General features: G+C 39.2%; 3 protein-coding genes across 3 annotated transcripts in view; 1 reads left to right on the plus strand and 2 right to left on the minus strand.

The window, feature by feature from the left end:
* The window catches only part of LOC140950232 (T-complex protein 1 subunit theta-like), a 295,708-nt gene that overhangs the window by 71,501 nt on the left and 201,781 nt on the right, over nt 1–22,426 (plus strand). The window lies entirely within an intron of this gene.
* Nucleotides 1–22,426, minus strand: part of LOC140950110 (uncharacterized) — a 154,273-nt gene that overhangs the window by 42,604 nt on the left and 89,243 nt on the right. The window lies entirely within an intron of this gene.
* On the minus strand, nt 267–19,979 carry LOC140924111 (uncharacterized). The gene is made up of 7 exons (XM_073374131.1): nt 19,675–19,979; nt 11,491–11,604; nt 8,084–8,161; nt 5,125–5,217; nt 1,988–2,077; nt 1,259–1,486; nt 267–607 (listed from the first exon to the last, which is right to left on the minus strand). The coding sequence occupies exons 2-7, from the start codon at nt 11,582–11,584 to the stop codon at nt 267–269; spliced, it is 924 nt and encodes a 307-aa protein (XP_073230232.1). The 5' UTR covers nt 11,585–11,604; nt 19,675–19,979.

Consider the following 22,426-nt stretch of genomic DNA (forward strand, 5'->3'; position numbering starts at 1 on the left):
AGAACACATTATTTGCAAACAAAGTGGTCAAATTCAAAAGTTACGGCATACAGATTGAGTTAATCTATGAAAAATTTCTGAACTAGACTTGGCACCAAAAGGTAACCGAGTGTCAAAAAAATAGGTAGGATGGTTATGGCCTGCAAAATGCCACTGTAGCACAGTTGCTACGTAATTGCTTTTGTGAATGGGAACAGATCGACAGGAATGCCGCAAGTCGATTTTAGCCATGAAATAGTTTGGTTGTAGCATTTTTATGGTGTCGTCTAAAGTTTGAAATTTAAAGGATGAACAGAGCTGATGTAATCATTAAGGGCCCACCCAGGAGGTCGAGAGCAGTCATGTATTAATCGAACATCTGATGAGTCTGGTTTGGGAATAGCTCCCAGGACCCTGATAATAGTTGGTTTAATGTCAGTAACTACATAGTTACCATCTGAAAGTTCGCCCAACATAGTCTGCTCAACTTTGGGTTTGTGTACTGCACTAGTTGCAGATTTGTAATTATTCTGTTGAGCAGGGAGAAAAGTGCAATCTGCCAGTGCCAACTTAAAGCCATGCAAAATGCCATCTGTGAGGAATGCCTCATCCTCATCACCAATTAGTTCTGCCAGCCAGAGATCATTGTTAAGTGGGGAGGCCAGTGGAAGTCAGCTAGATGTAGCTGGACCCCGTCCCTGGACCAAGCCCCTAACCCCGGGATGACTATGAGAGGGGTGCGCAAGTCCGCATGCTCTGCCATTTACCTGACGGTTACAAACATGGGCAAAATGGCTGTCAGCAAGAGAACAGCCCTTCACCCGATTAAGATTCCTACATATTACCCTGCCATCTGGACTAAAGTTTGCCAGGGCAGATCCCATGGGAGATTTTCCCACTACATATCGTTTAGGCTCCCGAATTACAGTGTGGAGATGGTGGGAGTCGAAGCTCCACGGATAATTATAAACGGCCTGAATATGACGAAATTCGTCATCGTACTGCAGTTCGGATGACCAACTAAACTTGGAACTAAGCTCCATAATTTTAACTGTGTACGCTAAGTTATGCTGCACATCCTGGGCGAATGGCAGCTTTCCAGAGCTAAGTAAGCTATGAAAGATTCTAGTGTTCCCTACAATCCACTGGGCAATGGAAAGCGATTCTACTTTGGGCTTTTTAGGCCCCGAAGAGATGACTAACTTTGTGTTGCCCAGGTCAGAGATTGTTCTATCCTCCGACAATTTTATTTACAAAGTCTACGATTCGTAAAACTCACCCTTTGCCAGTTGGGCCGGCTTCAGGAACATGGAGGACTCCTGGCTTACTAAAGGAGCAGTCGGACCCTGCAATTTAGTTAATTGTTCGACGTGGCGCTGTCTCTCGGCTACCTCGAGTTTCAATTTTTCAATGCGAAATTTCTTCGCCAAGGCTTCTTGCTCAAGTTCTAGTTTCTTGACTTGCTCGCGGAGATCATTCTCCTCGTCTGGAGGAGGGTTTCCATCATCTGAAAGATGTGTATCGTCAGGGCCAGTGCAATAAGGACTGGGATCACCAAAAGTGTGTTCTGCATGGAGCAATTTACACCCCGGACATTTTCCCGGTCGCTTTAGGGTGTGTTGACCGTCTGTTAAAGGCTCAGGTTCGACAATTGATAACAGCTCGTTTATACTCATAGTTGACAAAAAAAAACTGACTTTGCTAAAGTGATTGCTAGTGCTATAAAGGGGAATGTTACTACTGCAATGCCAAGTGAGAATGTGACTAAACTAGAATTGTATCTGTCTGTAACCAATATTACAGTCGTGGTATTCCTGTCTACCGTAAAACTACTATATCCTAGGTACCAGACACATGGTATTATGAAACCTCTCGTGCCAAAAAACTACTGTGATGCCGTACTAGTCCGGCATCCCAATGTAACGCCTTCCTTTGAGATTTAGAACCGCATCAGTCGTCTCAACTGATGCACCTCATTTTGATCACTATATAAAACACAGGTCTATACCTTGGTCATGGGAAACTCCTTTGCTTGAACCTGAAGCTTCACTCCCAGCACCAGGATCACTGCTTGCCCCTTGCTGATCTTTAGATTTGCCTTAAAAGAAAATAACAAACAAAAACATTTAATCATTACATGTTAAATCGCTCCTTGTAAAATTTATAACTCATTATTTTGGCAAAATTCATGCCTAGTTCGTGGCCTGAGCTGCGGCCAGGCTCTGTAGCTAGTGAGAGTGAATTAGGGCGAATAGCATTAGATGAGTGTGGTAAACTGGGGGTGGGGGGCGGGCATTGAGGAGGGGAAAGAGGGGCACTATTTCCCTATCACCCTACTGTTACCCCACTATGGCCAGCTTACTTTTTTATGTGCGAGCCTGCGCCCAGGCTACCTAGCTAGTTTATAAAAATTATTACAGCTGATTTCAGTGCTGTGTATACACCCTGATTTTTAGACATGATTCGACGGTCATGATTCGACCGCCATGATTCGACCGCGAGGTTACCAAGCATTACAGTATTTTACCTTGAATATCCTACAGGAATCAAAGCACACAATCTGAAAGTTACTTGAATGTTTCTCTTGTAATTCAGAAAAAGAGGACTGTGATCCATAATTTGTTCTCCTTTTCAGATAACAGCCTCTCATACAAGTCACGCAGTCTAATCGCAATACATGTCATCGGGCGTGTGGACGTCTCGATCAATAAGTTTTTCGGTTCTTTTCTCAACTTTTTTTGGGCTTCTACCTTGATCTTTAAAGAAATATCATATTTTATCCTTTTTCAATGAAAAAAAATGTTGCTTTCTTTTTTGTATGGTTTTCTTTATTTGTGCTCACTAGGGTCATAGGTCGAGGACCAACATTGTGATATTTTTCAATGGTCGACAAAACAAAACTTTTGAACTCTCCAGCAAATTCTTTCACAACGGCAGACTGACAATTTATCTGTTGTTTTCTTCTGCAAAACGTCAAGTTTTCCTGTTATTTTTTAACCATGCAGAAGCTAAGTAAGGACGAAAAGGTACCAACTTGAAGAAATACAAATTTGCCTCCCTGTTAACTAAATTTGCACCACTGTTACATGTAAATTGCGGGTGGTATTGACCAACGGCAAAATACCGAAACCTTGTTATACGGAAGAAGACTAAACAATAAACCATCGGACTATTTCGCTTTTCGCAGTATTGATGATATTTCTTCCATTATGAAATCGCCTACAGAAATACATTCGAACTCGGCAATCGAACTCCAGGTTTATCACCTGATCACATGATCACAGGCAACCAAGCTTTCCTCTTCAGGTAAAACGCATTTGTCGGGATTCTAGCTTCGTTACACTTATGTCCTTCCTGAGTGCTAAGCTTTCCTTGCCGGCCAGATTTTTCTCTCACTGTTTCGGATCTCATGGCAGACTGCGAAGCGACACGTCACGTGATTAGTGTCGAATCATGACAGGTCGAATCATGACCGTCGAATCATGTCTGAAAATCCGGGTGTATACATAGCAATGAAATGAGCTGTAAGGCATTTCAACTGGTTTCATATTCACAATAAACAGAAGGAATTTGTTCTATGTTGAATTCTTGTTAATCTGCTGATGGGGTCTTAATTTTTGTAATTAGCATAAAGGAAATTCCGAAAACTAAGATCCCAACTTAACCCATGTGAGAGGTAAGCTACTACTGTGTAATGGCCATCCACATATGCTACATTGAAATGGTGTTTCGGATGGGGTATCTGTAAAACTCTGCACAGGCCCAGAACACCCATGGAACACCCTCAAAACACCCTGGAATACCCCTGATTGATCCCTGGGCAGACCTGGAACCCTCTGAAACACCCTAGAATACAAACGCAAGATAAATAAAAGCTAAAAATTAAAAAATCAGCAATAAATCAATCAATGTTGGGAAAACAGAGATTGCCACTGGTCAGAAAAATCTCTTGTCAAAAATAAGCAACAACTAAGACTTCAGAATGTTTTAATTACGAAGTAGTCCAAAGACTTCCCAGGATTCCTAGAAGTATTCTAGTCCCAAAAACGTTTGTTGATAACCCAAAGATTCTAAACACTTCATTAAATGTTTGCAGACCATCCTTTAGTATAAAAAATAATAATGAACAAATAAATATTACATGGGGAAATATTAATGATAATATATATAGTGGCCACATGGATAGACTTACACTCTTTTACTCGCCTATGCCATCATTTCCATTTTTAAACCCATCTGCATCTTTTTGGATCACAAAGTAGCATTTGTAAACAGAATTCCTTGGCCAGCTAGTGCCTCCCCTTTCCCCTTGCTTAGGAAATTAAGACCCCTACACTGTTTCCTCTGAACTCTCTGACTTCACATACAGGTTTCATCGCCACAACACCTGAGTCCTTTAGTGGACTCAAGGTTAAACATTAACCCCTGTCTGAAATCCTCCATAACCTCGTTATGACCTGCCCTGTTTTGTGTCTGGGCACAAGTAACCCAGGCTCTCTTATAGTACCTCAGTACAAATCCTACAAAATTACAGTGTTTGTAAGGGATTAAGCTGCTATCCTAAAATTTGTAAGAAATACTTATTACGAAAAGTCAATGAAACCCACTCTGCCATTAGTTCTTGTTGTCCTTAATGCTTACACAACGTTTCGTCATATTCTTCTTTGGCAATTTTTGATTGGCTTATGGGAACAATAGCCCACAAGCAAATCTTTCCTCTGCTGAAGGTTTATTTTGGGCCAGTGATATCCAGGAGGCCACCAAGGGAACCCAAGATGAAGGTGATTTTGTACGGTGCCCAGGCCATTTTGGCTTCTCTTCTTAGAGTTTCACCTAGTCTGCTGGATTCATTCATCTATTATGACCTATATTATCACAAACCTTTATGTGGGTTTTAAGGACAAAAACAAATAACTGCAGAGTAATTTTCATAGATTTTAGGATCGTACCTTTACCCCACACAAACACAGAAATTTTACAGGATTCATACTGTGGTGCTATGAAAGAACCTGAGTTACCTGTGGTCCCGGTGATTGTTTTAACCTCCTTTGATGCAACGATCACTTCGCTCTGTCGTCATAGTAAATTCTTAAGATAGGACCTTTTTGTGAATTTAATCACACATAAAGAAACACAGGTCTCTACCTTGGTCATTGAGAACTCTTTTGCCTGAACCTGAAGTTTCTCTCCCAGTACCTGCAGAATCACTGCTTGCGCCTTGCTCATCTCTAGATTTGCCTGAAGAACAATAAAACAAACAAACAATTTATTATTAATAATAAAAACAAAACAAAAAAATTCAGTCATTTCTAATAAACCTGGCCATTTCCGAGTTGCTTCAAGCCTCTGTTTTAAAGTGAGGTGAAGTGCAAAGCCACTGCAGATATGAAAATGATTTTTCATTCTTATGCAAATAAAACTCATTTTATAACAAAGGCTTTGCACTTGGCCTCGTTTTGAAAGTGACTGTTTTTGGAACTCTATTAGAAACGATTATCTGTGTAATTATCCGTCCAATTTTCAGGTTTCACCATCATATTAGACATTTATAGACTTACTTTAATTTCTAATTTATTAATATAATTTAAAGAGGACAGATGGCAAATTGCTGTTGCTCGAAATATTTAAAAGTGTAAAAAATAAAAAATGATTTATCTATAAATGCCATAACTGTTTTTCAGTAAAATAAAAGGAGGGAGATTAACAAGAAATTAAAAGCTAATATAATGTGTGCCTGATCAGAACTGGTTAGTTGTGAAAGGGTGACCTGGTCTGTCCTGTGTCCTTTAATTCTAAAAAAAGAAAAATAATTGGCTGCCCTTCTGGCCTCAGCACAGGGTATCCCCATGCGCTTACTATATTCTCTCCAGCCTCCGAGGAGATTGGACAGCAGCTTGGAAGCTTTTAGAAGTACAAATTAAATCTCAAATATGGGCCAAGATAACAATTATTATTCACTGAAGTGGAGATGGCTAGTCAGATGATTGGTTAAGAAGCTCAGCTTTGCGGCTCGGTAAATATAATCCCCACTAGCCACTGACATTGAGGTGAATAATTGTTTTAGTCAGTGAGATAATCGAGCACAAAAATGATGGTTTTTAACTCATTTACTGCTACCTACGATTACAATTTTAGCATGCAAATGACCGAATGGCTGTCGTGTTTTCCTGCTGACAAATAAAACTTTTGAAGTTATTTGCTTAGCTATTGTGGGGAAATTTCTTCAGAGGGAGTTATGAAACCAAATTATCTCTAAAAAACTATTAAATATTTAGTTTTAAGTTTATTTATGAATATGTCAGCTAAATAAATTAATGCAAGACTTAATTTGTATTTGTAAACAAAAGACTTTTTCGCCGGTTTCATCGACAAATTCAAGTCAAACAGAAAACGTTTTACCTGTTAAAACTTCCAAACCGACTTTCATAACCTTTGTGTAATTCGAGAACAGCTTGTTTGATATAATTTGTGAAATTTCTTTGTTTGTTACAGCAGCAAACCAGGAAACCATTGCTTGTAACTTATGCGAGTTTGGCATCGCTCACGCAGAGGAGATGGAGGTGAAGCAGTGATCTGAATAGCACTGGATATCCTGACTTTGAGTAGCCATTATCAGAGCGCACGAAAAACACTATCCACTGTTTAAGCATATACTAAAATGGTCTGTAGTATCTCACAAAATTTTAATTGAGTCTTAGCTTCTTGGCATTTAGAATAAATTATTGCAGTCTGAGAATCTGGAACTCACTTATGATTTTGACCATCTTGGACTCTCAAGTTTTGACAATTCAGGTATTGAAGTCTTCTGTAAAACTCTCAAGTTTAACTATTGAGGTTTATATACAGTAACATTTATTTATTTAAATAAATTTTATTTAATAAACTCTTTCGATCGGTGGATGGTTTCGCATTGTGGTTTTACGCGGTATACCACACAGAATGCACACAAGAAAGTTATGGGCAAAATACTGGTGGCAGGGAAGTTCTGAAAGCTAGGGGGTAAGGGGGCCAGGATATCTAGAGATTAGCTAGCCCTCCTGGAAGAAATGAAGGAATGCAATATCTTGTCCAAATACAATATCATAATGCTCGATTAATATTTACTTTATAGGTAGATAGATATGTTGAGATGGGTTGATCAGAAATAAATAATCTGCTGGATATACAATCTGGTTGTGCAAAATACAGGGATTATAAGTAAACTTAAAGAGTAAAGAAAAGAGCAAAACAAAGGTTCCGGTCAAAAGGGTGGGAAGCAAAGTTACTGTTGTGAATGAACCAAAACCGTTTAAGAGAACTGGCTGGGAATTAAAGGACAGTATATTGGCATAAAGAGGAGCACATGTGCGTGATGAGCATGTGATAATATGAATTTAATTGAATATATGTACTGCTTTATGAAGTTTTGTTAACTTTTGCCGTTTAAGCCAATCAGAAGTAAGTACAGAAAATAGAAAAGTTAGCACCTTTTTTGCATTCCAACATGTTCGTTGCCGTTGTTGCTATCGTTCTTATCTGGACCGTTTCTTAAGCTATTTCTGTTAACTGTGACCTCTATAAATATGCCACATATCTGTCGACTTTACAGCCCATTGGAGTCCCAGAGAGCACATTATTTGCAAACAAAGTGGTCAAATTCAAAAGTTAACACTTGATAAGAAAAACACCAGACTCATGCTCACAGCCTAAGCTGTTTGACCATGCATGTTGATAATGTTTTGAACTTTTAACAAAATTAATTGTTGTCTTAAAACGTTACAGCTCTTTAAGGGTTTCAGTCTCAGGCTAGAATTTTCTTGAGGAGTCGCTAAGTATCATTCTCGGATTTGATAAAAACACAAAGTCACAATCTTAGATTTTAAAAACAGGGTCTCAAGGTGTCACAAGTATCAGATTAATTATTCTATACACTGGCTAATGATTTGCAGCGGCTCAATTACAAAATAATGTGGACCACCAATCATTTGCATTACACAGGCAGAACACTGGCTATTGCATTTAAGGGCTATCCTCAAGGTGGCCAGAGTAGAGAGGTTCCCCATAAATTCTCAAGATGCAATACATTTTTGCGATTTTAATCACTATATAAAACACAGGTCTATACCTTGGTCATGGGAAACTCCTTTGCTTGAACCTGAAGCTTCACTCCCAGCACCAGGATCACTGCTTGCCCCTTGCTGATCTTTAGATTTGCGTTAAAAGAAAACAACAAACAAAAACATTTAATCATTACATGTTAAATCGCTCCTTATAAAATTTATAACCCATTATTTTGGCAAAATTCATGCTTAGTTCATAACCTGAGCTGGGGCCAGGCTCCGACAGCTAGTGAGAGCGAATTAGGGCAAATAACAAGATGAGTGTGGTAAACTGGGGGTGGGGGGCGGGGAGTGAGGAGGGGAAAGAGGGGCACTATTTCCCTATCAGTCCCCACTATGCATGGCAAGCTTACTTTTTTTTGTGCGAGCCTGCGCCCAGGCTACCTAGCTAGTTTATAAAAATTATTAAGGCATTCCAACTGGTTTCATCTTCACAATAAACAAAAGGAATTTGTTCTATGTTCAATTCTTGTTAATCTGCTGATGGCGTCTTAATTTTTGTAATTAAGCTCCCTTCATAACTGATGTGAGAGGTAAGCTACTGCTGTGTAATTGCCATGCACATAATATGGTACATTAAAATCGCGTTTCTGATAGGGTATCTGTAAAACTCTACACAGGCCTGGAACACCCATGGAACACCCTCAAAACACCCTGGAATACCCCTGATTGATCCCTGGGCAGACCTGGAACCCTCTGAAACACCCTAGAATACTAAAATAAGACAAATAAAAGCTACAAATTAAAAAACCAGCAATAAATCAATCAATGTGTTTTATGTTAATGGGAAAACAGAGATTGCCACTGGTCAGAAAAATCTTTTGTCAAAAATTAACAACAAATAAGACTTCAGAATGTTTTAATTATGAAGTAATCCAAAGACTTTGCAGGATTCCTAGAGGCATTCTCGTCCCAAAAACTCTTGTTGATAATCCAAAGATTCTGAACACTTCATTGAATGTTTGCAGGCCATCATTTAGTATAAAAAATAATAATGAACAAATAAAATATTAATGATATATATGTAGTGGCCACATGGATAGCCTTACACTCTTTGACTAGCCTATGCCATCATGTTCCCTTTTTACACCCATCTGCATCTTTTTGGATCACAAAGTGGCATTTGTAAACAGAATTCCTTGGCCAGCTAGTGCCTCCCCTTTCCCCTTGCTTAGGAAATTAAGACCCCTACACTGTTTCCTCTGACCTCTCTGACTTCACATACAGGTTTTATCTCCACAACACCTGAGTCCTTTAGAAGACACAAGGTTAAACATTCACCCTTGTCTGAAATCCTCCATAACCTTGTTAGCTGGTTTTAACCGCACTACGATCACATTAAATAAGGGGGGGGGGGGGAGCTTAGTTTTCAGATATTTATACCCGAGCATATTAATGATCAGTTGAAACGTTTTCTACCTAGCACAATTAACAATGTAACTTGTCTGGTGTTGATGTTCAATTGCAAAAAATTAAATGGTTCTCAGTATCGGTAACTGATTTATAGCAGAAGGCATATCCAATAGCCCAAGAACTTGCACAGTTTAGTTTGATACGGCACTAGCTCGCCTCTTCAGTCAGTTAAGAAGGGGTCTTGCTTTTCAGAATTTTCTTTATGGATGCATGCTTATAACATGTATTGCAAAAACTAAGACCCCAATGGGAAATTACGAAGAAGTGAACAAAAGACATTTTTTTCTGTTCCCAGCTTCAACTTCATCACAGTCAACATAAAACCTGAGCATAATGATCCAGTCAGGATGATTTTTTACCCAGAGAAGGAAGAGCAGAGAAGCAGAGAAGGAATAGGTGATCGGCCCAGAACTTGCACATGTCAGTTGGACACAGCACTACCTTGCCTGTTATGTCAGTTGGTTGAGAAGCGGGGGAGGGCACTCCCTTATTTATATGTGCTGCTGAACAGGGTATGGTTTTCAAGGTCTTGAGTCTTAAACAGGGTGTACAATTTCAGTATTACGCATCTTGAACGGGGTGTCGTTTTGGACTAGAAGCCTTTTAAAGAATGTGAAGACTTGCGATGAGCAGTCTACATTTCCAATAACAGTAATTTTTTTCCTAAATATCTATTTCCTGGATTTTAGAGTGAAAAATTACCTAATTCAGCATGCAAAAAGAAACAAATCAGGGCCAGTAAGTATTGTGTCCTGTCTTAAACAGGATCAGGGTTTGAAGGCCTCGGCGGCACTCCTCTAACCAAACCTCCCTTGAGCGCCCCCCCTTCCCCCAGAGTTTTCGCAATTCCTTTATGCCAATTAGGAAAACGTAAGACCCCACTGATATCTGACAAGTTATAGGTCTTAGCTAGCAGTAGTTTTCAGGGTCTTATAGTTTTCGTGACAACCACATAATTTATCCGAACTTTATTATAAAACAAGATTACAAGACCTATTACCAGTACTAGTAATAAACTCCAAAATCATAATTTAAAAAAACGTAGAGGAGGACTTGAATCTTAGGTATTATCTGGAGAGATTGCTGATGTTCAACATACTATTGGCTTGATGTCTCTTTCTCTATAATTAACCCAGGAACTGAGTGTCAGTTAGTCAAGAATGAAGTGTATTTACTCAAATCTACGTTCTTTACTGAGGGCCTAAAATAAACATTTGTACACTATTTCCCAGATGCTAATATGCTTCTGGTGTAAAATAAATTTTTTTTCTAAAAAAAAGCAGGCTATTGCCTGCATTATAATTAATTAAGGAATGTATAATTGTGGATGGTCTTAGTGTATAGTATTTTATCCTCAGATTTACAGGGCTTCCGATATGTCGCTCAAGAAAAAGTCAAATTTCGCGGGATTTTTAGGGACAAATTCGCGGAAAAATCGGCCGATTTCGCGGGAGTTTTCAGGGCAAACTTCACCAAAAAGCAATCGGTAAAAAACGGCCGATTTTGTGGTTATTTTCGAGGCAAATTTCGCTAGAAATCAATCGATTTTGCACTGATCAGGGCAGCATTTTTAACGTTTTTGTAACAGGGGTCATCATTTCCTCTTTCAACAACAGTACGCTCCAGAAATGGCTAGTGCCCAGTTTTTCACAACATAATCTACGCCTGGTAGTTTCGGGACGTTGTTTGCACGTTTCTGGGACGAAGTTCCAAGATAAATTTGCAAGTTTACGGCAAGTAAATAGCCCCTGGCCTATAGCTGAAATAAGTTTCAAATATGTTGTACAGACATGTATTTCATAAGATTTCTACCGAATTTCGCGGCTCCGCGACCGCCCGAAATATCAGAAGCCCTGGATTTATAGTCATGTAATACATAAGAATCTAAAACACTGAATGACTGGGAACAACACTCATTATAAATTTGATCTCTATCATCACCCTTGGCAATTCAATACATATAAAAAAGAGGAATTTTTTTTATAGCATTCTTTCTTACCGGACCTCCTATTTCCACGTCGCAGAAATGGACGCAGCGCAGCCCTTTTAACCTGCTTCCAAAGAGATGATTTTCCTCCCTGCCTCTCTGACATGATCTGCCTGGAGCCTCAGGCTGTAATAAATTTAAGGAAAAGTAGGGCAGTGTAAGTCTCTTTTCTACTCTAGCTAGCTCCTGCATGTAAATTCTTCATTACATTTAAAATTGAAACAGTGAGCAAAGCAATCTATGCTAAACTCTATCTTCTATCTCTTGCACTAACCCCAAGCAGATCATAGCTTGCTGGCAATTGCAAGCGTCTTTCAAGCTGACAGTTCTTTGCTCAAACAAATTATTGCATCAATCACTGATTAATCACCAATATATTTTTTAATTGTTGTGAGTTTTTCAATTATTCACAGATTTTACATTTTTTGCAGTTTTCACAAAATCCAACTTTTTGACAGTTCCCTCTCAACCTCCTACTGGTTTTCAATAACTCAACAAATCTCTAACTTTTTGTGTGCAGACCTGGGCATATCTACAGTACCCACCCTATAAAAAAAGCTATGTTTGTCTTTTAGAGGAGCATCACCAACAATTTGCCATGCACCATTCACGAAATTAATAGTCATGTGACTGCATGTTTTGCTATCTACAGTCTAAAATCCTCTTTTGTCTGGTTTAATAGAGGCAAATAATTTTAGCAGGAATAGGAAGAGCACAAAAAACATTAGATATCAAAGGATGAAGGTTGTTATGGCAGCTGAAGATTAGTAGGATTTGTATGGGAAGATGCAGCTCTTAATTGCCACCCAGTCATGGTTCAGCTGTTATCTGGCATACAAACCTTTAAACTGGGAAATTTTTAAACCGTCTTTTTAATACCACTTTCATACACCCAATATTAATGCCTCAAACAGATGGCATATTCAGTTGTTGGTGAATGCTCTTCTAAATATCAAACACTAAGGGTGGCACTGGAACTAAGTCAGCCTTTTTATCTGTGGGTCCAAGTTTCATAATATTAAAGTGAGTATTATGTTCCAAGCTTATCTAGTTATTTTACTCCACAACCACATAGGTCACAGTGTATAAAAGGGTATAGAAATGTTGTGGTTACCTCGAAAAAGTGAGTTTGAGAATACAGAAGTGTTTTAGATGGTTCTCTAAGTCTCGCGCTCGGGTGATTTTTGTGTCTCAAAGTCTCAAGTTTTTTTTTGCCAATGGGTCTCGGAGTCTCAGATTTGTCGTTTTTTCTTTCTGTTTGGTCTTCAGAAGTCGAATTATTCAGAGTTTATGGGTATACAGTTTAATCAAACTGAGCTAGTAGATAAGAAAGACTGAAACAAGACAGAGCAGTATCTCTTGAGGGGCTTCTTCTAGCTTCCATTGCCATTTATGGTCATTTTATTTGGCTTTATTTGTAGCATTATCTCAAAATTTTCGGTGCTTAGAGTCTCGGGCTCAGAATATTTAGAAGTAAAGTCTCGGTCTTGAATATTGAAACCAGGATCTCGCAGTCTTGCAAAGTCTCAAATTTTCCATTCTATATCCCCCTGCTGGTGTAAGGGCCCATCCATTTGATTTTTGAAAAGGGGGGGTATGGGTAGCCTGAAATTCATCCGATTGCTTCGAGTCGTTTTCTCCTCTCAACAACGTCTGAATCGACCGGCCGTTAATGCCGTCCAGTGACGTCACTCACTACCCGAAAACCGGGTAGTGATTTTGATTGGTTGATTGTCTAAACATTCGCATAATTATGTATAATTATGAAAAAATTTTAGCGGGATTGTTGCTTGATATTCAGTGCATCGCATCCCTGGCATTCTTTCGTTTAGTTCAAACATTTCGATAAGCTTAATCTTTATCTTAGACAGCAACATTGCCCTTGTCTTCGAAACTGAAATGCTAATTTGAACTGCGAATGAAGAATCATTGTGGAGAATCGGTAGGTTTTTCATTTAGAGCCGCTTTGTGGTTTTGGCGGCCGGTGATTTTGTTTATGCGAAGTTTTCTGAGATCAAATGTTATAATTCTTCGACCTTCTTGCTATTTTTACCATCAAGTGTAATGATTCTGTTAGCTTTTCTCTCGTCTCCTTGTTTTTTTTCTTCGTTAAGGACCAAATAGCTTCTTTTGAATTAACAAATCATTGTGTTTTTGAACTAAGTGTTCCGTGTGTGTGTTTATTTCATTGCGTGATTGCGACCGAGTTTGATTTAATATAGAATTTAGTACAACCGGTTCAGAGTTGTACTGCATGCAGTTGATAGTATGAACGTTAAACGTGAATTACAATTGAAAAAAATAAAGCAGTTCTGTATCATGCAGACATTTCCAGACGATATTTCTCGGTTTGCCACTTGAAAATCGTGTTTTACTTTTCGCATGAATTAAAGCAAAGATCAAGGAGTGGTGACGTCACTGGACGGCATTAACGGCCGGTTGATTCAGACGTTACTGAGGGAGTAATAACGACTCGAAGTAATCGGATGAAATTCAGGCTAGGGTATGGGTGATTTCAGGAAAATATCCTGCAGACTGATTTAGAGGGTGAAAAAATTCTTGCAAGGAAATACCTGGTTAAAAAGAAATTACCACACTGAAAAAAAAAATCTTTCAAAGCGTATGAAGCTGGAAAAAAATTCTTACACCGTTTTATGCCAGGAAAAAAATTCTATCACCAGAGGTTTGGGAAAAAAATTGGATCATGTATCTTTTGGGGGACTGTTGATCAATGTATTGGCCAACATCTTGGTCGACTATTGATCGATATACTGGCCACTTTGTCGGCCGACACTTGGTCGACTCTCAACCGATATGATGGCGACACTCGGTCGCTACAGTCTATCAGTCAATAGTCGGCCAATACTTTGGCAACGGATACCTTGGTCGACATGTCAGTCGAAATGTAGGTCGACATGTCAGTCGATGAATTGGTCGAGTGGCAGTCTAGTATCAGCCAACTGTTGGTCAAGAGGCTGCGTCTTGGCTGATATGGGGCTGGTACTTGGTCACTACAGTCTATTGGTCGATCATGGGACGGCAGTTAGTCAGCCTGCGATCAACCCATTATTATTTTTATTGAAAATACAGGACTGCCGGTCATTTAGTGTTTTGAAAACCTTGACCGGCAGTCAAGCTGAAAGCCCAGCGTAAACCAAACACTAGACTTGAGATCTATATAAAGGCATTTCAGGATCGCTTGACTTTTCTTAATCGACATATGATAGTTTAGACTAGCTGAAATTTTTTGATTTTGTGAAATGTACTGAGAATATAGGACTGCCGGTCATTTAGTGTTTTCAACACCTTGACCGGTTACCGGCCATATAGCCACAGTGTTAATAATAGTCCTCCTTTTTGAAATATTAAATTTGCAAAGTAAAATTTCTTATTGTTTAGTGTTTGCAGCAGGGCTCAACACTAACTTTTCAACTTACTAGTCTAGTGGCTAGTGACAAGTTAGATGTTACTAGCCAAAACCATTTTTTACTAGCCAAGCGTTGATGTTGGCTTGGTCAATTTTTTAATTTTTAATTTTAATTTTTTTCAATTTTATTTTCCATCTTGGTGAATAACCCATGGGAAGTCAGATTTCCACAATGACTATGTGTCAAGCTGTTTCAGATGCAAATTCTTTTGCTTTTCTCAAAATTCCATAACGGATATAAGAGGATTTTTCAATGGTGGTAGAAGAGAAAAAAGGCAAAGACGATAGTTCTGAAAAGAAATGACCCGCTGACAAAAGTACAAGTGCAAGACCTCCACTGCCAAAGCGGAAATTTCAGAAACGTTTGAAAAGCACTGGCAATGCTGTGAAACTCTGCATCAAATTCTTAATCATGATGCCCTGGCAAAAATACCTATACTAGTAAATTCAATATAAGTTTTAAAAGCATTTGCGGAAACTGGGCGATCATCTCACACGAGCATGTCACGTCTAGTCAGCTAAATGAAATGTTATCCCTTTATATTTCCACACGATTTTGCGCATGATTTTATCAGGAAGCTCAAGTTTTGTTCTGCTAATTTCGTAACAAAAAAGAACATCGATGTGCGCTTTCAGAAAATGCTGTCTTGTTTGTCACATATTTCTTTCAACATAATAACATGTTCAGGAACCCGTTTACGCGCCACTGTTAAATTTGCATACGGGCTGAACAGCAAGTGCCCGTAACATGATACGCCCACAATGAAATTCCAAGATGTCTTCCTTGAGAAAGATGAAGGTCAGTCAATTTCTTTCTCTTACTAGCCAAAGTGGCTAGTGGAAATTGAAAACCTACTAGCCAAAACTGAATTTCTGTTAGTCTGTGGCTAGTTTGCTACCGTTAGTGTCGAGCCCTGTTTGCACGGCAAAATGAATTACTGGAGTAATTGCCCCACCAGGGATTTCGCCCAGAAGGCAAAATCCCGAGGAGGCACTCTAGTAACTCGCGCGTACCGGTATATTAAGGAAAGTACTTACAGTTGAAATATACAGTCATACAGTCAATATCTCATTGTTTTCCCCCCACTGGAAAAGGTATTTTTGTCCATGCAACTTTAAAAAATTATTTCTCTGTTGTTATTTACAGTTCTATATAAAGCTATACCTCATTGGAAAGGGCAAAAATTAAATTTTCAGAAAAAAAATATTTCAGTCTCAGGAAACCCATAATATTCCGCCCAAAAAATTAGCAAGGCATACTTATGCAAAAAAATTTTTCAAATTTATAAAAGAATGTCATTTTGCCAGGAAATCTCTCTATTTTGTGTAATATGGCAGTAACAAAATGTTTTTTTCAATATCTAAGCCAAAGAACCCGAAAATCGTTCGAAAATATAAAGCGGCTTGGAATTTTCTACAAATTTATTTTGTGACGCTATCACATGACACTAATCGGATTATCATAATTAGCATAATGAAATTCTATACTTCGGTGTCGCTCGTGCTCACGGTCATGTTGAAACGCAGACCATGCAGACTGTGCAGACTGAGTGTTATTTTTTTACTTGTACCTTAATTTTCTAGTAAAATTTTTACTATAGTTTTTTGCTTCCTCTCATTATGTGCACTGTACATCACCATCATATGTGCACTGATGTGTACCTGCAAGGGTCATGGGTAGGAAATGCAGGATTGTCATTAAGAGCCGGGGGCCGGGGATTTTCCCCGGCTACTGAGAGAGTGGCCCCCGGCTACTTTTATTGGAAAATAGAAGAAAAATAGAACCAAAAGAAATCCCTAGCTGTTTGATTCCCCGCCGACTTGTTGTGTTTACCCGGCAACTTGAAATCTTAGTGACAACCCTGGAAATGAGAAAATCACCGGCTCATGTTTACCGGCAGATGTAAAAGCAGTTTCGCGTGCTTTTAGCTGCGCCGCTTTCACACAGGAGCGAGCATGATGGAGGAAGGTAAGCTGTTTCTTTCTGTAACTGTATCATATTACCACGATTATTTATTTTTGTAGTAGAAGAAGCTTTTTCAGGTTAAGTGACTTAAAATAAAACCCTTTTCGGCTTCCTACAATGGCTACGAGAGAGACATTTCCTCAATTTCCTTGATTGTTGACGATCGTCGTTGGTTTCACTCTGTAATTCAAACCGGTGACTTGCCGTCATTTCTTCAAATCTTACCGATACCGATGTCATCGTTGTTAGCTCGGAACATTCGGGTAAGACTTTTGTTTATGTATTTTTTTTTAAATTCAATTCTCAAGAGTGTCCTTCTGGGCGGGTTCTCACTCGGGGATCGACAATTGTATTTGCTCCATGCATTCACACAAATAAATGGTAGTGGTTTGAAACCGACAATCTTGTTCGAGTATCATGGTTCTTGTTTATGCAGCTCCAAAACTAAATAGTTCATTAGTAACAAATGTATTATTTGTACAACTCGAAGATGTGGAGGGGGTTTTAATGCGCATTGAACTAGATCCCCCGCGGTGTATTTTAGGTATATTTTGTCATAATTTTCATTGAACATCATCTGTGAGAAGTTTCAACTCACTGCCCTTCTTCTCTTAATTCTGACGCTTACGGAACCGCCAAACACGTGGAAATTAGAATATTTATTTTTAGGTGGATATACATTTTAAAGCAAGGCCCATCTCTCAAACGTCTCGGTTTGATATCCTGAGCTAACAACGATGACATCGGTATCTGTAAGATTTGAAGAAATGACGGCAAGTCACCGGTTTGAATTACAGAGTGAAACCAAAGACGATCATCAACAATCAAGGAAATTGAGGAAATGTCTCTCTCGTAGCCGTTGTAGGAAAAGGAATTTATTTTAAGTAACTTAACCTGAAAAAGCTTCTTCTACTAAAAAAATAAATAATCGTGGCAATATAATACAGTTACAGAAAGAAACAGCTTACCTTCCTTGCTCGCTCCTGCATGAAAGCGGCGCAGCTAAAAGCACGCGAAACTGCTTTTACATCTGCCGGTAAACATGAGCCGGTGATTTTCTCATTTCCTACCCATGACCCTTGCAGGTACACATCAGTGCACATATGATGGTGATGCACAGTGCACATAATGAGAGGAAGCAGGAAATTATAGTAAAAATGTTACTAGAAAATTAAGGTACACGTAAAAAGATATCACTCAGTCTGCACAGTCTGCACGGTCTGCACAGTCTGCAGTCTGCAGTCTGCATGGTCTGCGTTTCAACATGACCGTCGTGCTCAAGTGTTTACATTACAAAGACGCTTTATTTTCTCAGGTTTCCATCGAATTATCGAGTTAAAGACAAGCAAACATGAATTTGCTGATACAATTAATCAAAATAAGCAAGGATTTGAAGGCAAAAAGCTAAGCGAAGGCCAAGCGGGAAGGAATTCATTGCGTTTCAGCAACATGTGCTGCAGACTTAGACGAATCGGCGATCGGCACGCAAGATTCAAACTGTTTTCTTACCTCGATTTTTGTGTTTGTTTTGCTTGTTATCCTCCAAAATCCATCAAAATAATTTGCTTGACTTGTATTTGGTTGAAATTTGTCGATACAAGCATTCAGTCTTCGCAAAAGAAGCCACATATTCCCGAGTAGTAAATCACCCGTAGCCGGGACATTTTCTCAAATTTTGAAAAATCGTTGCGTGAAGCTCAAAACTCCCCGGGGGCTGGAACTAGGCACATAATTGGCTAAATCTATTAACTTCCTGTGGGCCACATTTGAAGGGAATCGGAAGTAACGCAATTTTTTGGGAAGTTTCTTACGTCATAGACCAGATGTAGAAAAAATCTTTGCTTGAACAGGGACCGCGAGGAATCGGTAGGAAATAATGACGTTTCTATTGTTTGCGCCCGCAAGTACGAAATGGTTAGGATGACGTAAAACACAAAAATTCCCGAAGGAACAGCTTACAATAGGTAGATTTTGTGACATTAATTGTGCAGTCATACTTCGATACTCTTTTGCGTTACGTCTTATCAGTGACATTCTGTGGAGCATTTGTTATGAAAGTTATGGGCCAAAAGACACTCGTTAAGCGCAGATGAAGTTATATGGTACGTAGAACAGTGTATATTTTTACACTAAATGAGTTTGCCAGACACGAGTTCACAAATCTTTGATTGGAAACCTTCAGCTGGACCTTGCCAGACACTCTTTCTCTTTTTTTGACCGAATTAAGACTCGGCCCAAAACAAGCCAGACGAGTGAATGAATCAACGGCTAGCTTATCACTAGCAGAAAGATGGACGATTACAGAAATTCGCCGACCATCAAATTCTGTGCTGACTTAATATTCCCTGCTCACAGATGTCCTTCCACTACAAAGTTTAAAATAAGACTAGAATGCGCGAGCGTGAATTGATCAAACGTCCTTTTAATTTTTAAGGCTTACTTTCCGGGCAAATAAAATGAACTAAATGTAAAAAGTGAAATAGAAATAGCGAAAAACTAAACTTCTAATTAAATCTTTTCTCATGGTTTAGAATAAACTATTCTCGAAACTGAGAATGTTTTGATCAAAGCTGTGTAAATTGAACCGAAACTGTGCATGGAACCTTGCGTTTATTTCCCGTATTTATCTCACCTATTGTATGGAATATGTGTGAACATCTTCATTATGAATGAGCTACACAAGGACCAAGAATACTATTGAGCGTCAAAATACAGAGCGGGGGCAGCTGTAGTGTCAACTATTACTAGTGTTAGTATATCTGACCCATTTCCCCGTAAGACAAACATTGTCAAGATTTCTTACTTTTTGCTCAGCTCGTCAGCCTCCAAGAGTTCCAGGCGATAAAGTCACGCGATGCGTTGGTATTTCGATTCACTTGAATTTCTTCTCGATCACAAAATTAAGTACTGTAATCACCAACCAAAGAGAGAAAGATGAGAAAATTGTCTTCTAGCTCGCAGATCGAAATGGTAATCAAGGCGTTCACTACGGTGGCCCACAACTGTCACGGCAAAACCAAAAACCTCACGGCAAAAACAAAATACCTCACGGCAAAACCGAAAACCTCACGGCAAAACCAAAAACTTCACGGCAAAAACAACATACCTCACGACAAAACCAAAACCCTCACGGCAAAACCAAAGACCTCACGGCAAAACCAAATACTTCACAGCAAAAACCAAATACCTCACAGCGAAAGCAAATACCCACAGCAAAACCAAAGCTATTTTGTTTTTGCTGTGAAGTATTTGGTTTTGCTGTGAAGTTTTTGTTTTTGCCGTGAGGTATTTTGTTTTTGCCGTGAGGTTTTTGGTTTCGCCGTGTTGTTTTTGTTTTTGACATGAGGTTTTTCGTTTTGCCGTGACAGTTGTGGGCCACCATAGTTTTTGGTCACGAGATCAAAGTCACTTCCTTGCCAAAAAAATCTTGGTTCGTACCCAGACCTTAGTCGTCTTTGTAAGACCGTGGCAAGGTGGACAAACGTGAGAAGTCGCCTGCAGACCTTTGTTTGATTGCTTTTTTTTTTTTTTTTTTTTGGTGTGTTTTTCGCTCGTATTTTGTAAAAAAGATACAGCTGCACGAATAGCTGAACCGAGGTCAAACAAGAAAATGATGGGGGAGGTACCGAGATGCGTCTTTCTCTCGCCCCCGCCACATTGCTTTGTCGTTGGTAGGTACTGCAAGTAGGATTATTAAAGTGTCACCTTGGTTCATCTTTTGGCGCTGACCAGACACGGTCCCCTGCATAAATAAATAATGTCGGGAAAGGAATAGTTAGTGGGCTTCTAAAGCTCTATATGGTCTCAGATGCTCAAAAGGTGGATAGTGCTATCCACCCGTGTATCCTCTCTTGATTTATGTCACGTTTACGGATCATTTTTTAAACCCCTCCCGCGAAGGTATATAGTGGGCGATGGAGACGATATTCGATTGGGTCCTGTCCCCAATGGGTCCCCACTATCTGAACCGACGCCTGAATCAGGCTAAGAGGGGCCCAGATAGGGGTCTTTACGCCATCAAAATTTCCCGCCATTTTTGTAGTACTGACAGTTTGAAAAAAACAATTCCGACAAACATAAAGTCATATGGAAACTAATCCGACAAAGAGCTGTGTGTAATGTGAAGTACCCGAGGTTCGAGTTTAATATGTGCATTTCTAGACATAGGCGCAACAAAGTCATTTTTCTTTCCACATAATGGCTCTTTAAAATAACATTCTGAAACCCACATCTTAGAATCCTTAAATCGAAAGCCACTTATGATTGCAGTTTCGAATCTTGTTACCCTTTTGATCAAAATCCGTAAATTACGGCTTTGAAATAATTCCAGTAATCCAAATCCTGGATCTAGAAAAAACCAGCTGGGGAAGCTCAAACAACACAAGTACCCATAAATGGGAAGTTCAACAGCTAGCGAACCTATAGAATTTAATAACCTCTGAATAACTTTCACTCTGGCGTGTTTATTACACGTCATTTCATTCCGTGTACATTATATATTATGCCTTCGGATAAACCGACACTAAAACTATTTTCCACGTGTGAATAATATATTATTTAAATAATTTTTATGTTACTTCGAATCCATAATTTACCGTGTCCATGTTTTATGTTAAACTTTAAGAAAAAGAGTCGTTGTCGTAGCAACTACAGCTAACGTCATTTCCTTCGCTGCTTTTAAAGTCAACTTTACTGAGTCAACTTTTTTTAACGTGATTAATCTGACTCTCTCTCTCCGCCACAGAGGGTCTAGTATCGTAAGGTGTCGCCACTGCAATTCCCTTCCCTCTATATCTGTAGCCTGTGACTCAGTGTCCCGGCGCAGATCCATACCGGCGGTTCCCACCGTTTTACAAAAATCGTTCAGATTTTTCATAATAAATATATTTTTAGCAAAACCTTTTTAAAAAATTTCAAAAACAGTCCAAGTTGAAATCTGGAAAATGGTTTGGACAGTCAGAATCCTGTCTCAACGACTCAGAAACCCAGGAAAAGGGATTTTGGGGAGTTAAAATCTTAAAAAAAACCCGGGTTAGCATGCCGCCAGATCTCCCTAAAAGTAGGAAATCGGTCAGTTTTTATTGTAGATCCACGCCTGGTGTCCTCTCACGGAGCAGAGAAATTGATCTTGATTTAACAAAGCGATCAAATTGCTTAATGAGCCGAGACTACGAAAAGTTAAGCTGATGATCAGCAGTGCCGGGATATATGTATTACAACACACAGCTTTCCGTCTACAGTGTGGGTGTCACAAAGCGAACAGTTCCACATGTAACTTCCCATCCAATCAAAGCAACGTTCTTAAGTCACTTGGGGTCTGTGCAAGCAATTGGTTCTTCGCAAAAAATTTCTTAATCGAGTAGAGCAAAGCAAGGATTACGTACAAACTCGGTCATTCTGACTGTAGCCAGACGCTGGTATCCTGTAAAAGAAGACATGTCCTCGCTGTTAATTTATCCACTAAAGGATGATGTGAAGAGATGAGCATCTCTCTTACTCCACTGGAAACAGTTTGGAGTTAATAAATGTGAACAACTATAAAACGTTCTTAAATT

Source organism: Porites lutea, chromosome 1, assembly GCF_958299795.1.
Source record: "Porites lutea chromosome 1, jaPorLute2.1, whole genome shotgun sequence".
NCBI lineage: Eukaryota > Metazoa > Cnidaria > Anthozoa > Scleractinia > Poritidae > Porites > Porites lutea.